We start from the raw sequence: 18,953 nt of genomic DNA, 5'->3' as shown, positions 1-18,953 counted from the left end.
GCTGTAACCAGGTGTCACAGAAAGCAAGCCCACATGGCTCAAAAATTAGGAGTTAACCACCTGTCATGTTATCAGATCAAGCTTTAAAAAGTACTAGCCTTCACGCACTCTTATTTTTACAAAGCATTTGCCTGAAATTCAGTGAAGAGAAATATGTGCAACACACAGCACGTAACATTAGCTTTGCTTCACTTGAAGTGTTCAGAACTGTCTTCAACAGTATTATAAATTTTCATTTTAAAAGTCTGAAGGCACTTATCAGTTAAAAATCACCACAGAAGTCTTCATACATTCTCCTCATTTCTACAGATGAATAAAGATGCCTCTGTTTATAAAGAAAACCTTCTGTAACTGCAATAGTAGTGCAACATAGCTCAGTGGAGTTTAACATACTCAATTCATAGCACAATTTTAGAAGTTCTTCACATCCATAAATTTATAGGGACTATGCATCTGAATGCTGCTCTTTACATATTCAGTGGCAATCAGGATATGGAGCCCCACCTGCATTCTGTGGGCTTCACTACCTGTCACTTCAAACTGTATAAAAAGTACAAACATTTCAAACTATTTATTAAGTTTTCATCTTTGATTCCACCACTGTACATTTTTAGAAAGCATGACCTCAGTCCTTATTCAGTTGCTTATAAAACAATTATAACCTGAATAGGTCCTTAAAAAGTCACTAGTTCCACAGAAAATTCATCGACAAGTTGAAAATTCCTCATTTTTAGAAGACAAATTCCCTTATTCTTCAGGACACAAGCTGTCCCACCAGTGTTTCAACACAGCGGATTCTACAAAGGCCCTAGTTCACCAATATAAATATTCATGTTATACACACAATTCTACTCCTTGCTTTTGGCATTATTAAATGCACTATATTCAGCTGAAAGCACCCATATTTTCAAGTTGTATTATCCTAAACATTCACATAAATGCAGAGATTGTTGCATACACTTTTTATAGAAAGCTGTGGAAAAATTGGTTTTGAGTTGCACTTCCCCATAACAGAGAATGTCTTGGGCATTTTAAAGCAAAAACAAAACAAAAAAAGTGCTCACTTTGAAGCCTTTTGACAGAAAAATATTACAAGGGCTTTTACTCGAAATCCAAAGCTCAACACAGGTTTTAGAACTCTGGTCACTGACACTGCAACTATCCATATAAAGTGGAGGCAGCTTTAAACAATTAGTTTTCATCAACTGGAATAGACATAACACTGCTGACAGTGCCAGAACCTTACTCTGCAAGAAGTGGAGCCTGTGCCACATTACTCATATCTTAAAGCTGACAATGACAGTGATCAATGCATGAAGTAGATAACCTGCTTTTGAATAAATAAATTCAGGCATTAAGCAGGGGCAGAATGTTTTTGGAAGCATGCCTCGATGTCCCTGGTGCAGAGATAAATCCACTGTTTCCATAGGGTAAAATGTATCACTATTCCTCTACAGGAGAGGCTACAGTAGCTGCAATATCCAAGGAAAACTTTGGCAGCAGTGGCATCTCCATTTGATAAGCTTGATAGCTCTATGCATTATGTTGTACAGCCTTCCCTCTAATGAATCCAAAAGGTAGGTCCTCAGGTTCTTTTTAAGCCCATGACTATTTAACATACAGAACTTAACTTCATGGCTTTAAGGTTAGTCATGAACACTGACATTTTCATAGACAGCAAAAGTTAAATCTTTTGCGAGTGCTGATGAAATACAATCAAAATCAAACAGACCTTATGTCAGTCTCCCAGTAGCTAGAACATGCCTTACCTATACAATTTACTATAAAGATATTTGACTGAGAACCAACTATTTTCAAGTATCTTAGATTAAAAAATAAAGAAAAGAGCTAAACACTCTCTCCCAGCTCCACCTCACTAGCTTTCTACTCAACATCTTGCTCAGATTCTCCTAGGTTTTCCACCACTCAGTCACAAAATGGTTGAGGTTGGCAGGGATCTCTGAAGATCATCTGGTCCAATCCCCTGCTCAGGCAAGGCCACTTAGAGCTGGTTGCCCAGGACCACATCCAGACAGCTTCTGAGTATCTCCAAACATGGAGATTCCAGAATCTCTCCAGGCAACCTGCTCCACTACTCAGTCACCGTCACAGTGGAAAAGTGTTACCTTAACTTCAGGCAGAACCTGATGTGCTTCCATTTGTGCCCACTGTCTCTTGTCCCGCCATTGGGCACCACTGACAACAGCCGAGCTCCACCTTCTTTACACCCTCCCTTCACAGAGACATTGATGAGACCCTCACCCTGAGCTTTCTCTATACTGAAAAATTCCAGCAATTCTCTCAGCCTTCTCCTCATGTGAGAGAAGCTCCAGTCCCTTAATTGTCTTAGTGGTCCTTCACTGGACTCTATCCAGTAGCTGTTTCTTGTACTGGGGAGCCTAGAACGGGACACAGTACTCCAAATGTAGCCTAACCAGTGCTGAGATCACTCATCTCCACTAAACCGAAATCCTCATCTAGTATTCCTTAAGATTCTTCTTCTTCTACTGCGGGCAGTTCAGTCCTCATTTCACTCATCAGTACTTTGCTAGATGCTCCCTCCAATCTGCCCTTTACTACTTCTGCTGATTTCCCACTGGATATAATTACTCAAGTTCTGCTGTTTATCCTCTTATCAGATTCTTCCTCTCATCTAATAATAATAAATCAGATACTCATCTAATGCATCAACTAACTTTCTACTGAAGTCAACCTCTAACCCTGCAACCCCTTTCTAATCCTTCATTACAGTCATCCAACAACTGATGATCCCTGAATAGCAAACTAAAGATGTAATGAAAATCTGAGCTGAATTTGCCTCTTAATGCTGCCAAAGATAAAAAAATACCTTTAAAAATATTAAAACATCTACATACATTATTATAGAGATTAATCAGTATCAATGCACTGAATAGGAAGAGAGCTTTGTTTTTCAAGTACACTTCTTGCAGTTTGGGACTTTTTACTTTCTCTAAGTAAATACTGGACACAGGATGTGCTCCACTTTATAGGTCACCATTTTATGCAGTAGAACATACACAGAGAGGTGGAGTAAGAAATCCAGCACCTCTGAAAAGACCTTCAATCCACTAGAGCAACCAAAATCACAAGCCAAAAGACTATCAGCACTACGGTAAAAAGATGAGACAACTTCATCACGTAATTGATTCCTTTAACTAAATGAAGCATCCAGGCTTCAAGAACTATTTAAGTTGTCTGAGCCTTTAGGGGCTCTATCCCCCAAGCAAACATGACATGAATTTGGGAGAGTGTCTAGATTATGTATGCAGCTGTTCTTATTTTGATACAAGAAAGTCATTCCTGCTATGATACCAGTTCACACTGAGAGCTATGTTGTAACAATTACAGTTAACCTGTCCAGTTCAGAAGCTCTCAAAGCTACATTAAATATTTACAGATCAAAAGAGATCAAATTCAAAAGACTAAGTTTGCCTATTGCAAATTCTCAAGAGGGAATTCCAGTGTATAGTTTTTCTGTTGAATGTTAGTTCCTTCCAACCTACAGAGACATAGCAACCATGATTTTATAGTGGGTACTTCTTTAAACCAGGTCTTCCAACAAAACATGAATTGGCAAGCCATATCTGTTCTGTACTATCAAATCAACCAAGAAGAAACAGGTAGGAAACAAGCATTTTAAATATAATACAAAATACCAAGGTTTACCTCCAGTCTTCAGAGTTATTTCTAATAAAGCTGCATTAGCTATGTTTTTTTTGTAAGTGTAAAGTTTTAGCCACACTTTAGATACACATAACTAAAATCAGTGGAGTACTTACCAAAGAACTCAAATGAAAAGGGGTCCCTTCCACCAAAAAACTCCCTAAAGACATCTTCTGGGTTACGGAATGTAAATCCAAATCCAAACGGATTATCATGATGATTTCCACCTGCAAAAAGAAGTTACATTTCCATTACCGTCACACATTCCTGCTAACAAGAAAGTTCAGGCTTATGTGGTATTTAAGTCATTTAAAAATATAAAAACATTTCTAAAATTTTTCTTTCCCTTTCAGTTATCACTCATTAAGTACACACAATACTTTTTATAATTAATTCTCTTTTCTCTGTTTCCAGATATCAGTAGTACCTTTTACAACAACTAAAAAAAAAATTGTCAAAACAATTGTAATTTCAATTTTCAGAAGATTATGTTTTAGGCCTTAGTATAGGTATTTTAGATTCCTGTCTTAAAAAGAAAGCTGAAGAAAATAGCTTCCAGAATAGAGAAAGCAATTTTAAGTTATCAACATACCTCCGCCTCCATTTATTAAACCTTCTTTTCCATATCTGTCATAGATGTCACGTTTTTTAGCTACAAGGAGAAGTTGTACATCACGTCAGTAAATAGGCACATTGAATTTGAAAAAAAAAAACAAACAAAAAGACTAACTGGTATTCTCAGCTTAACATCTTTCTCAAAGCTAGTCTATTTACGGAAGTTCTGGCAGGTAACTGGTGAAAATTTTTGCTGAGGACTGACGAAGCAATTCAGGTTCAGAAAGAACAGGTACTGAACTGTAGACTTAGTACAGTTCAGTTCATTATTTAGCTGTAGAAGCTCAGGTCCTGTTGCAGCAGAAAAAAAATCTTCACAAGGAAGTTTGACTTTAAGAAGAATACTGCAGTCTTCATCTTTACATAGGTACCATGGAAAGCTTTAGCTTGTAAAGGTCCTCTAGAATTCAACCTTCTCCTCCAAACAAGTCTAATCTCAAAGTTGGTTAAAACTTGCCTGGATAAAGCCCTGACCTCATCAATCTCCAAGGAAAGAAGATTCCACAGTCTCTCTGGAACACAGTCCCAGTGCTCAAGCATTCTCATTGTAAGCATTCTCTTTCTACTATCCATCTGGAATTTCCCTTGTTGCAAACCTCAACCATTGCCTCTTTTCCTTTTCTTGCACAAGACCAAGCCCATTGTGACAGAGTTATGAGAATGGAAGGACAATGTTTGTATGAATGACTGCAAAACCTCTCAATTTAATTACAGCCACTTCTAGTGTAATAAAGGGGAATGAAGTGATGTTAAAAAAAATGCTGTGGAAGGATTTTACTCAAACTGCTTGCTCTCTATTATTTTAGAAGGCATGGAATGGCTATTTCTTAATTTCATTGCAGACCAGCCTTCCAGTATCTGTGAGAAAGGGAAAAAAAAATTAACTTACATTACTACATAAGATCAGACTGAACTTTTGCTACTGGAAGGGAACCTAAAGACCTTCAAGAGGCAGATAGCTTATTTTGCTTACACTGGTGTGAAAGCATCAGTCAAAAACCAGCCAGGGCATCTCATTTTAGACTCTTAATATTAACATGCTATTCCCAGTGGAATCTCTTCAGAGAACGATGTTTTTGAAATTTAAATAGATCACTGAAAGAACATGCAGTTACATCAAACAGCTGCTGACAAGTAAAATACTTTTGACAGGAATTAAAATTTTATATACCGGTCATCATCTCCAAATAATGGAAACTTGCAATAGGTTCCCACACACACATCCCCACAAAGCTTGGAACATTACCCATACTGCCTTTCTAGAAAGCAATTTTTAAAGAAAGGAGGTTAACCTACCCACCAATGTAAAAAGATTAAAGCAGCAAGGCAGACAAACTGTCAGAAGGAGCAGGAAACAGCGAGAAAGACCTGAGGGTTCACAAAGCCCGAAGTTCATCTTGAAAAATATAACGTTCTTGAAACCACAAGGGAAGTGTGTTCTATGATCACCCAATTTCAGTATTCTTTGCTTATGTAACCCCTTACAAAACTATTCTTCTGCCAAAAATCTATCTTCATTCAAGCCTGTAATGGTGTCAGAAAATTTCATTAAGTCTGCAGAACAGTTGATTGCCTCTCAACCACGGGGCTCAGGATTCAGATAACCCTGCTGCACAAATGATTGTTAAGACACCAGTAACTTAGGATTTGGTCTAGATCCAAAATCAGGCAGCATTTTTAGATGTTCTAAAATTCTAGCAGTGTACTGTTTCCGAAGAACTTAAAAGATCTGTAAAACAACCAGACTAGTATCCTATTTTTATCTTGCTCAAAAAATTTGCCTAAGAAGGTTAATTTATTCTCAAAGACAAGTATACAATGAACTGCCCATAAATTAAGCTTTGCTTCTGCCATGTCAATTAAGTATCAAAACCGAACAATGAAACAGGGTGTGCAAGACTGCAGCTTGATAAACCAGGCCAAATTCTGAAAGGTAATCTAGATGCCGCTAGTGCTTTAAATATAGCTTTCCCATGCTCACTGGCCTCAGGTGAAATCAAGGACACTTCAGAAATAGCAGAGACAGCTGCAGTCAATTACAGGGGAAAATAATCAAAGTAGCTTAAGTCACTTTGTTATGATTCAGACTGCTTTTGCCAGAACACTAGCAAAAGTTAATGATAATTTTCAAGCAAAAAGATACGGGTGAACTATAAGCAGAATTCCTGTACCACATGTGTCAGGCTAAGCAACTATTTCAGAACAATTCAAAATAAACACTCTCCTCAGTATCACAGTTGACTGAATTTATGGAATTCACCCAAACGCAATCCAAATTTTCAGGGTTTACAGTATGCTTGGGCTTTATCAAGACTAGCTTACTGTTACAACTAGAAGCAGTAGACCCAGCAGTAGATAGTTCATAGTTCGTCTATCCTGATTTTTGTTGGAGAAACACAGGAACTCCCCTATACCGATGGTAACATTGGCTTTACCTCCTAAGATAAAATTAATCTTGGTATTCACAGATATCTCTTCAGAAATGGGCCTCGCAAACACAGGATTTCAATTTCTAGAAGGAAACTGGTTTGATTACTCATCTAGAGAGATCCTGAATTTTTAGTTTCAAAATTTCTGCTCATTCTGTCTTATCTGCAGCTTCTTTTTCTCTCCTTTCTTCTGAAAATGGAAATAGTTGAGTTGGATGGTAAAGCAAAGTTACAATATCCTTTTAAAGCATCATACACATCAGCATTTCCAGTCTGACACCCAGACTAGAGCCCTGCATTTCAAAAGCCCTTTTAAAATACACTTACCATCTGACAAAACTTCATAAGCCTCAGCTACTTGTTTAAATTGCCGTTCTGCCTCTTCTTTATTGTCCGGATTTTTATCGGGATGCCATTTTAATGCCAATTTACGGTACCTAAATGGAAGGAAAACAAAGGATATTTTACTCTGAAATGAAGGAATATGCTAAATGTTTAAAACAAGTTGTCAGGGATTAAAATATTTAGAAATTCCCCAGTGCTTTGTATCTTGCATCTAGACCAGTACCAACAGATTCTGCACATACACAAAGAACCATCTACTCAGATTTGCTTTAAAAAAGTAGGTTTCGGGTTCTTTAGTTATTTTGAGGTTATTCCTGTTCATTTCTGATGATCAACATCTGGCAGGTCTAATCAAAACATTCCATAACACTTCTGCTATGGGCTTCTCCTTAGAGCTCCATAATTATTCAATACTATAACCAACCATGGGAAGCATTAAGAGTATTCTGGTACAAAGACGACAGAGCTTCAAGAGTACCCTGATACCAAATTGGCAGCATCCTAACATCAGTGGCTTCTTTGCTACAGCTGCACACAATTCCTATCCTCAAATGAAATACTTTAAGCAAAGTGCTCATAACTACTTAGAGGGGCAAAGCTAAGCCTGTGCTTAGCTTGATTTGGAGTATTTTACAGACATCCAAGATCACCGTTCAAACATTTGAGTTGATAAAATAGTACGTGCAGGAATTTGCAAAAGAACAAGGGAGGAGAAAAACATAAATCAAACTTCTATGCATCGGTGCAATTTGATTAATTAAGCTCAGGCACCAGAAGAAGGCAAGAGAGAAACACAGTATTTCCAGGTCTCTTGAAACTGCAATTTATTGTCAAACAGTTTTGGTATACTAGAATTGTGTACTACAGAAATGTTTCTTCTCAATTGTTTGTTAAAAAGTAAATGGTGTCTTCTGAAAATGTTACAAACACCCATCTTAAAACAGTACATAAACAGTAAATCTAAACTAAGAACTGTATTTAATTCCTTTGAACACTCCTAATTGAAACAGTGGGGGTCTTTTTAATAGTAACAGATGTTCAGTCCATCAAAATCTGAGCACAGAAACCAGACCTCATGTTAAGAAAGAGCTAGTATCCAAAAAAGCACCTCTGCAAGTGGAGGGGAAGACTAGTTACTGCAATTCAGCCACAGAAGAAGGGGCTGTCACTGCCTGTACCATATCAAGTTTGGAGGCACACTTGTACGGAAATGTATTTAACAGTGATCAAAAAACAGTGACCGATGGCATTTTCACTTTAGCAGTACTCAAGATTCTTTTCCTAATTTCATAAAAATAAGCAAATCCTTTTCGTCAGAATATTTATCTGTTAACAAAGGTATCACCTCAGATGGCTACTACTCATTCTAGCATTGACAACAGTGAGAAATCAGAAATCATGCGATTATATTTGTTCCTTAAAATATATAACTTATTTTTGACATATATACCAGTGAAACTTACGCTTTTTTAATATCTTCTGCTGAGGCATGCTTTTGCACTCCCAGAACTTCATAGTAATCCACCATGTTTCAGTAGTTGTCTTGTTAACAACAGCTGAGTCTTTCAAGTCCTGTAACAACAAGAACTTGTAAATGAAGCTTGTCCAGTAATGCTACTTCATAAAAGTCAGGCAGGAGCCTAGTATCTTCCAGTACCAAACCTGATCAGAGAAAGCTGCTTGGTTTTAGAAATTCGAATGTTCCAAACCCCCCAAAATAAAAATGCTTTATTTTAGGTTGACAGATCAATTACTTAAGATTCTGATTTTTGTTTATGTTCTTTAATCCCACTGGAACACAGTGCACAGAGACATAGGTAAACAGCAGGTTCCTGAAACAAAAGACTGAAAAGGTAGATTTAATCAGTACATTACAAAGAGTATGTACAGTATGTGACCATTTTGATATATACATTAATAACTCTGAATGCAAAAGAAACCACGTATCATATGCACTTTATGTCATCTCTGACACCTATGTCATGACTTAAACACATAGGAGCATAAACAGAAGGGCCACATCCTTCACATCTACTGTTCAGAACGTTACTTCCACTGAGATGCTCCCTTCAAAAAAGCAATATGTATGCAGGTCTTAGAAATCTAATATTACAGCTATAAGGTCCAATAAGACTTTCTTGTACTCAAACTTTGACAGAAAATGCACATATTGCCAAAGCTACTGAATTCCATTTACTTCCTTTATGTTTATCAACATAAAGTACATAGCCAGGCAAGACTGCTCAAACTGCAAGGTTAACCAACCAACTCAAGTACAGAGGCACCTCGTGTTTCTTAGTATAAGAGAATAAGTTTTCACAAGAGTCCTAAGAAACCTACAAGTTAGAAGAAAAGCATTTGCCCTACTCAATTCAAATACCGACAGTTTCTTGTCAGTATTAGAGAATAGTAACACGGAACAGCTATACTAACCATTAGTTCAACTAAATGACCACTAAGATTAAAGAATCTTTCTAAAAATTTCCTGAACATTTCATCTCTTCATGCAAAGCCTTCTTCTCCCCACCACTGTAACAAGTGTCCATTCTTCACAAAAGTTCCAACCACCCTACCATCCTACTGCTGCTGCTGGTTCGTTTTATTTTATGAACAAGGCAACACTGACCTTTCCAATGAGTTATCAACTCGTTGCAGGCAAAGTCACCGAAATGTACTTAGAACATAACAATACAGCAATGTGTTAAGTCACATTTTCCTATCCCATGTATCAAGAACAAAAATTCATTGAAATCACTTTTTTTTTTCCTCCCCTCAAATCATTCAGTGTTTTTCATTTCAGCCCAGGAAAAGTCTCATTTTCATGTTCTTTCACATAAGTGAAAGAATCAAGCATGATATAGCCTGGTGAAATATTATGAAATTGATTTATGGTGCTAGTATTACACATATCTTTCAACATCCTGGGATATAAACATTAAAGAGAGACTGCCTTTTAAAATAAATTGGTACATCTTCAAAATACACTGCTGTTGTAGGTTAAAGCTTAATTAACTTTAATTGGGGACGTGGTTACACACACATTTCCTCAAATGGCAAAACCAGTTTAAGAGATACCCTGCCACACTACCTCCCCCCTCCAAACTACTTACAGAAGCAAATGTATTGAAGGAGCTACATGTTTTTAAAACTTGGGTGGTTTCAGCAATCTAGTTAACCATACAGTCCCACAAACACTTACAAAATTAAAGTGTAGCAGGTAAACAGACCTCTAATTGACTTTGCCCTTTGAAGAAACCTTCACACTGAAAAAAATAGTAAGGGTATAGTTAATACTGTGACCAACACCAAGGGAAGCTAGGAGACATACATTAAAATGAACATTAAAACTGCCAGTACTAATACAGCAATGGCAGAATTCAATATGTAAACATACAGGTTACCAAAAATATCCCAGAATATTTGCTATCAACTAGGCCTTACTAGTTTTGCTGTTTCCCAAACAATGGTTAGAACAGCAGCTCTATGAATACACAAGCGAGGAGCAAGGTTAAGATGCGTTAAGAATATCATCAAATTCTGTAGCCAGTCCTTATGAGTAATAACATATATGGAACATATAGTTTACAGAAAGAAATTGGGGGGGGGGGGAGGGCGGTGATGGAAATCCAGTACGAGTCAAGCTCAAAGCTAGAGGTCAGAGCCCCTCCTAACAAGAGCCTAAAACCAGTGAGCTAACAGCAGGAAGCCACAACACGTAAGAGCACACGCACACATACTGCTAAGTGTTTTTTCCATATTCTTCCTTCTTAAACACAAGACTCACCTTAGCACTCCTCTCAATTTAGGCAGATATCTTAAGGGGAAAATTCAAAACTCTAGCTTCCAGCTAGAATAAGCAGGTAGGAAAACCAACTTAGATGTAAAAAAATCACATCTCTTCCTAGAGAACTCTGTGCACACTGGTAGTCATACTGATTTCAACATGTATTTCTTCAAACACTTCAGCTGTTTAAAAGCAGTGCAGCAGTGTTTTAAGTTCAGACTCAATACATACAGCAATATATCCTAAATAACAGATGCCTGAAGTTGGGACCAAAAATGACTGCTGAGGCAACATGACCGGCTCTTAATAGATTACTTTGACCCTAAGAAGCAACTCCAAGAACAGAAGAATTATTTGTTTCAAAGAAATGTCTGGGGCTTTCATATTCTATCTTTTGTAAGTGTGTTATTGCTCGGTTTTTACCTGCCATATAAAGTCTGAATTAAGACAAACCAGCAGATCTCTAAAGAAAATAAACTGCTGATGTTATCCTTAAACATTCAGGTGACAGTAAGGGTTCATCTCTAATTAATCATTATTTCTATCGGCTAGTTACCATAAAAGATAAACTGCATTGCTACAATTTCAGGTATCATAGGAACTTTTTTCTTGTGTGCAAAAAGGTTTTAGCAATATTTACATGAAAAAAAATCATCTGCAGCTTTTTTTTTGTCCAGTTTAAGCAAAACATGCAAAAACAAGAAACCACGCCAGCTAATATTTAGCCCCTTAAAAATACTTGGATTTTTGCTCAACATCCAGTAAGACCAAAATAAATAAAAAAACAAAACCAAAAAAACCAACCCACAACACACACAAAAAAACCCAAAACAATAGCCCCAGCCCAACACTCACAAACTAGAAAAGACTCCAGTCTTTCCAGGAAAAAAGTAATCAAAATATTCACTCAAAAAAACGACCACCAACTTGTAACAAAACAGAAAACAGCTGATCAAAAAAAAAAAAAATATCAGTAGTTTTAAGGCTAGTAGGAACCTGCATGGTGAAAATGCCTAAATGCCTCAAATAAGCAAGCCATATACCTTCCTGCAAAATTAAAAACAAGAATACTCAACTGTCCTAACCAAAAGGACACTGACAAAAATCTTCTTCCAACCCTCAAATCTGTCAAACAATTTGTCTCCAAATACACAAGCAAGGCTCATTAACTAGGCACTCAAGAGCTTTTTTCCCAAAGCCACAAGGAAGCCAGCTCACATTAGCTAATTTCCCACCTCCAACCACAGAAAAATCTTCAAAGTCTCAGAAGGAAAAACAAGCAAAAAAACCCCAGATGAAAGAAGTTGTTTCACGGCCTTTGCGTCTGCTTGCAAAAATCTACAGTTACTTGCATGCATAATTGCACTATGTTTATATTATAGGATGCTATCAGTTACTCTAATTCCTTCTTTGGAGCATGAATAAATCAAACATCCAAATGCTTATATGAACCAAAAGGTTCCATAGCTTATAGATTTCTCAGTCATCACAGAAGTAGTCAGCTTTGTTCTGGTTTACAGAGCAGAAGCCCTGAATGCTCATACTCACTCAAGGCAACTGATAGGAGTACATCACCAGGCTTGAGACCTCCCTCTTACACCACAGCCCAAAGCTAGACCAGTCTAGAGTTATCTTGAAACCCAGCTCATAAACTCTCTTTACAGCAAAGTCCTTGGCAACATAAAAGGCATGAGAAGAATTACAGAAGATAGATATGTAAAGAGCTACAAACTTTTATAAGATCAGATGACAAAGAAAGAAAAAGTAATCAAGATGCACAACCTGCAGGGATGACAAAGCAGCACTCCCAACTAAATACAGAAGGGAGGAAGGTATCCAAACAAGAAATTCTTGTATCAGACAGTGAGGGGCATGCAACCTTTGCAGTCAGCCTGGTCAGAAAAAGTTCTCTATTTCTGGCCATGAAGCAGTGAGGCAGCACAGAGTCCTGACAGATGCCAGAATAGCTCAAGCTTAGTGACTATCGCAGTCACCTGGGTAGGACGTGGAGTTCCAAATTCCTGATTCATGCAATTCACAGAAGCAGCCAGTCATCACCATCCTGTGCAAGTCACACAGCCATCCAATTCCTAGTACCTGCCTGCTTTCTATGAACATACCTGAAGGAGTGCATCCGGCTGCTAACACAGGAAGAATGAATACCCTCTTCCAAATACCAGTTCAGCTTGAGCTTGCCTCTGACCTACTCAACAGCAACTGCGCAATTCAGAGATGTCTCTGGTATGTTAATAGATGATGCACACACTTCAAGGATCTTTGGGAACTGCAACTGACTAAGAAAATACGATTTTTCGCATTCCAGGAGTTTTATTAGAAAGCAGTATGTCAGCTGGACCTGATGAAATTTTACACTGCTTCAAAGTATGAACAACTACAAGTAGCGTTAATACTGGTATGGATCCAGGGCCATACAAAGAACACCAAGCAACACACACACACTTTCGAAGTTTTCTAATATTTCTTCATTTGATTTTTACATAGCTAAAACACCTTTACTAAGCTTTTTATTACTTACAGTAAATTCAGAGACATATACAAATATTTCCAGTCTTAAAGTAACATACTTCAGAGAAGTTCAGTCACTTCATTTGTTCACAAGCTACGGATTTCAAATGCAATTCATGAATTGTAATTACTTGTCTATACCTTTCCAAGTTACCCATCTAAAAGAAGGGTAAACAAGGATCAACCATAAAGCACTGTTTGCCAAGACACATTTGTACCAGTGGCCCAAGGGGTTCTCACTGGCTTGAAGAGGTCACTGCTTTAACACACAGATACTGGTTATAGAAACTGCCTTCCAGTGTCATTCTACGCCCTAACCAAAAAAAGACAAACCTCACACCACAACTCTTCAGAGCACAACACCACTCAGGCAACAATCAAATGCATTTTACCTAGTACAACTCAGCAACACAGGAAGACACACCAGTTTCAAAACCTTGGCCAATTCCCAAATAAAATTAGAGATCTTTGTCAGTTCTAGCAACAATATCTGGGATGCACCACACGTAACTGAGCTGAGACCATGACCAAGTCTCTTGGCTGTACTAGCACTGTACAAGTGCTAACAAACACCCACACTGTATATCAGAAAATCTTTTTCTAATAGGAAGTTTAAGAATGCTAAGGAACTGAAAGGAAGTTTCTTTAATTCTGACAAGTACAGTAATACAGAGCAATAAAACCTGTATAAAGTTTGTGATTAACCTGACAAATACATTTAAACAATGCACCAACATTAAATTTTTCTTGCCACTGATACATGCACAGTGTGGTACAGACTAAGGTATATAAAAACCTCTGTACTTTTAACTTCTACTTACCTAAGCTTAGAAAAGCTGTCACAGTTTAACCTCACAGGTTCCTGAAATTTATTGCTTCATGGAAAAATGTAAATTTACCATATAATTAAAGTTAATAAAATGTACTTAAATAACAATGTTTATACTCATTACATTAATACTACCAAGCATCCCCATGAGATGAATCTAATAAAATGAACATGCCAAAAAGCTTAGCTTAATCTCATGTTTACACCAAACATCCTGATTCTACGTTAGAAAACAGACTGGATTTGAATACAGTGATTATTATGAGAGGATGCAGTTCATATAGGGGGAAAGGTAGCTAAGCTGACTACTTTACCTTGCAGTTCAAGTTCTATTTAAAAAAAACCCAAGAATAACAAAAACCCAACACAACCAAAAAAGAGCCACCTGTACAAGGCTCCCTCACCCCTCAAGGCAAGAAGTTACAAAGAACCCCGTCCATTCTTCTCCTCCCCAAGGGGAGCAAGATGCAACTGTGGCAAGAACCACAGGACTTTCTGGTCTGTATTTCTGCCTGGCACATGGAGAGCCTGTAGAGGACAACAAGTAAGAGACCCTTAAAAAACAATTAACCTACCACAAATGGAAACAGAAGAAATCGAAAATCTTCATATGTGAAAGAAACATAAACTAGCTGACAAAAACTGGAGAAGGAAGTAGATCAGTGAATAAGCTATCCTTGCACCCTTAGCTGATATTCTGCCGCTTATCTATCTGATCTATGAGCATGCCTTAAATCAAGGGGCACTTATTCATCATCTCTCCTTAAAGCAAAGGGGCATTTTTCCAAAACACAACAACTCAGGTGTCCAAATTTGGAATTGTGTCATACAAATATCTGGAACACTGGCACCCTCCTAAAACTACCCATAAAAGGCTATTTTATGCAAAGTAAAAATATTCCTAACTGATTTTAAAAAATGTATGATCTGTGTTTGATTAAGCGATTAAAAACAGTGAAAGCCTCAACTGGCAAAGATCAGATCCAGAAAGTTTCAGCCAAATAATCACATGCAACCAGATGATCCTTCAGGGAAAAGAAAATAGTTTGAAGTTTCTATGTACTTCCTCTGAAATAGTTTTTGGAGTCATACTTAAGCCAACCAGCAAAAAAAAAAAAAAAGGTACATTAAAACAAATGACAATTTCTTTTTCAGAACAATGATGACAAGCTGTCAGATTCAGACATTTTAAGAGAAAATAATTTCTCCTAATCAAAAGAATTAACAAAGTTTTAACAAAAACTGGCTGTAATCTAGCTATGAATGGCTTCAGACTTATTATATGAGCTTTAACATCCTTGTTAAGTGCTGAGCCCTTGCCAATACCAGGGGGATTTCAATACCTACTCAGAACAAATAGAAAACATAAATGAAACCTACAACTAGTAACTGCAGAAGTGAAATTCATATGCATTATTTCTTCCCTAGTAGTCAAATAAACAGGAGCAGAATAATGCTTTCATTAAGTCTAAACTTAAGAAAAAAATCTAACATCCATTCAAATGTAGTATTTCATCCAAAACCAAAGAAAATATAATTTAAACCTGCTAATATAATCAACTACGGTTTTAATTTAAAGTTACCTTGAAATAAACAATCATCATACATAAGATCCAACAAGTTTTGACAAAGCTAAGTAATTTCTCACTAATCCTTCCATTCCTTGAATAAATCAAGACAAAGGGAAAGCTGTTGACAGAAATGTTTTTGGGACACAACTGACGAGGTTCTTTATAAATGCTATTAGATAAATGGAGCACTTCCTACTTAAGGAGAAAAATACTAGAATATTAAACCTCACACAACTCAGCTGAAAATTAAGGCAATACATTCCCTTCAAAACATCACTATTTATTTGGTAAGAAACAGATTGTCTGCTCAAGTCTGGAAGTCCAGAGTATTGACATGATGGAGATGCACTGTGCTCTATAGCCAGCAGCACAAGAGCAGAAAATGGCTAACACAGGTGGCTGCACTTACTGTTCAACCTGGTGTGACATTTCAGTCAATTCCAGGCTAGAACTTCAGTGCCTCTGGACTCACTGTAATCACAATCATCACTCTCATCCCGCACGACCTCAGCTCAAAGACCTAACTGCGCCAATGCGTTAAGCACAGATGTGCAAATGCAGGGGTCCTGAAAGTTTCGCAGTTTAAAAAAACCCCACAGGTATTTCTTTCCTCAGTACAGTCCAGATACTATTAGGAACTCATATATCCTTGTTACTGCGATGATGATTTAACGTAAATTGTTTCCTCTCTCCATGTACATTCCAAAACTACTAGTGGATGAAAGAAAGAATACAGTAGGTAGAGAAATGTATATATCTACTAAAAAAATTGAGTTACGCAAAAGTGAAGCCTTGCATGCTTTCTCCCAAAGTCCAGCCAAGATAAATTAGCAAACTGCATCAATCTAGGAAAGATAGAAGAAAATACCAGAAAGAAAAGCTGTTTTGGTGAGAACGTGCTGCAGTCAGAAAGCACAAGTCATAAAAAGACAAATCTGATGGAAGAGGGGGAGAACTCTGCAGTTTACAGATAAAGAAATTATTAGTAACATTGCAATTTAAACAGTACTGCCAGTAAGAGTAGCAATTTAAATTCTGCCTCCAATGTCTGAGATTATTTAAGAAAATTTAATCCTAAATTATCTTCCATTTCGAACGGCCTCTTGTTCTCCGTTGAAAAGGCAGCATGAGAGCCAAGAGGAGGAAACAAAGTCAGATCAGTATTCTGCGCTAGTTAGCATTCTGGTTGCTTAAAATAAAAAACCACAAAAAAGTAAATCACAGAGACAAGATCTGTAAATACATTTACTCACTGGTCCAAACAAATCTTCTTTGACAACATAATCCAGCAAACTAAATGGTACTTTAACCACCAGGCTCTTGATCATCTGCTGAATGTAAAATCCCTCCTAACTAGAGTACAAGGATCTCCAAAGAGTAAACAAAATTAAGGTCAGCAGGCAGCGGTAACTGCCATCTCAGAGGACCAGAGAGGCAGAGCCTAGTTTCATTCCAGCTGTTCCCTCCATGTCAACACCTTGTTCTTATCAGGTTTTGACACTTAATATCCTAAAAACTCGGGGCTTGATCACTGATTGACTATGCAATGTCACAAGCTTGACCATTTGCTCATTAGCATTGTTATAAATTTAGCTTCTATGGAGTTATTGTGCCCAAATGAGAATCGAACTAGTTTATTACTATCAGAATTCAAACCAAATTTGCTCAGTATTTTGAATAATCTTTTCTAATGCCTTCATGAGAATGGGTCAAGCCTGCAGCACAGGTTTTCAACAGCCAAGGAGAGCTCTGACAATAAAACTGTAACACAGTATGAAGTGTTGCTACAAACAGGAACGCTGGTCATAAATGTCTTCCCAACTGGCTGCCCTCTCCCAAATCCAGCAAAAACTATCAACAAACTACGTTCCTTACCTGCCAGCGACAATTTTCAACCCAGCTTGGAACTTGGTAACAGCAACTTCAAAACACCTGGCTGCTACCACCTTCACCCACAATAAACCTTACTACTGACTCTACGGTGAGTTAATAAACTCAGAGCAGAATTCAACTAAACCACTTCTATCGGGGGGAAAAAAAGCACGTTTAGTTTACAAGCATGCCAAAAAAAGTACGCTGTGAAGAAAAGGACTTAAGATGAAGGTCTGTTCAACATATTCAAGAGCGAGGGTGAACTGAGGCTCTCCCTCATCCTTTCGAAACGGAAAGCAGAATTGGAAAAGCGGATTTTTTTCCTCCCTAGGCCTTCGCTGCTTGCGGCAAACAAGACAAATCCCATCGGGGATGGCACGGCCCGGGGATCCCAAACTGTATCTCCTCCGCTCCGAGTTACGGGACAAGCCCGAAGCAGCCACTGCGCCCGGGGGCGGCTCCTCACCGCCCGCCCGCCCGCTCCCCCCGCCCCCCCCGAGTACCGGAGATCCCCGCCGCCCGCTCCGCTTCCCTGCGCGCCCCACGCAAACCCCGCTCCGGCCGCCCCGGGGCCGCCGCCACGCGCCTCCCCAACGGCCGAGGAGAGAACCCCGAGGCGGGCGGCAGGCCGGCTGCCTGCGGGGACGCCCCGCCGCCCGCTCCCCAGCGCGCAGCATGGCGGCGCGGACCCAGGCCTCCACCAAGCCGCGCCGGCAGGCCCCGTTACCAGCAACACTGTTGCTAAGATCCGCGGCCTGGCCCAGAAACCGGCGCCCCCTCCCGCTCGCTCCCCCCTTCCCCTCACACGGCGGAAGGAGGCGAGGCCCGTCCCGGGGCAGCCTCGCCGCCCGTACTCACCCGCCCCGGTGCCTCCGCAGCGCGGCCGCTACTCTCCCCGCCAGCAGCCCGGGACAACGGCAACGGCGGCAGCTCACCTCCGCCGCAAACAGGAAGCGCCGTCAGCGCGCGACGTCACTTCCGCGCGGCTGTTTCCGGAAGTTTCTCGAACGGCGTGCTGCTGCCCGCCCGCCAGCCGCGCGCCCGCCCGCCGCGCGGGCGGAGCCTGCCCCCTGCCGGCGGCTGGCGGCGCTGCCGCGGGGGCGGGGCTTCGCGCCTCGCGGCCCGGTCGCCGTCCTCGTCAGGCAGCCCCGCAGAGCCGCCTGCTTCGGCCCCGGCTGCCGCCGGCACGGCCCGGCCTCGGCCTTCCGGGCGCCCGCCGCCGCTCACTGCACCGTCGTTATTCCTATCCCGGAGTTTCTCAGCCCCCAGAGGCCGGCAGTTGGGTGGAAACGCCCTCT

General features: G+C 39.5%; 1 protein-coding gene across 2 annotated transcripts in view; it reads right to left on the bottom strand.

Moving 5' to 3' along the window:
- Positions 1-18,631, bottom strand: part of DNAJB6 (DnaJ heat shock protein family (Hsp40) member B6) — a 65,395-nt gene extending 46,764 nt beyond the window's left edge. For both annotated transcript variants that reach the window (XM_074831705.1, XM_074831704.1), the window contains exons 1-5: positions 18,514-18,631; positions 8,537-8,645; positions 7,056-7,165; positions 4,277-4,336; positions 3,801-3,911 (exon numbers count right to left, since the gene is read on the bottom strand). In XM_074831705.1, the coding sequence (XP_074687806.1) occupies positions 3,801-3,911; positions 4,277-4,336; positions 7,056-7,165; positions 8,537-8,601 (346 nt within the window). In that variant the 5' untranslated portion in view covers positions 8,602-8,645; positions 18,514-18,631. The remainder of the gene's footprint in view (positions 1-3,800; positions 3,912-4,276; positions 4,337-7,055; positions 7,166-8,536; positions 8,646-18,513) is intronic.
- Positions 18,632-18,953: the final 322 nt, after the last annotated feature.

This window comes from Strix aluco, chromosome 1 (genome assembly GCF_031877795.1).
Source record: "Strix aluco isolate bStrAlu1 chromosome 1, bStrAlu1.hap1, whole genome shotgun sequence".
NCBI classification, from domain to species: domain Eukaryota; kingdom Metazoa; phylum Chordata; class Aves; order Strigiformes; family Strigidae; genus Strix; species Strix aluco.
This window is presented reverse-complemented; position numbering and strand designations above follow the sequence as displayed.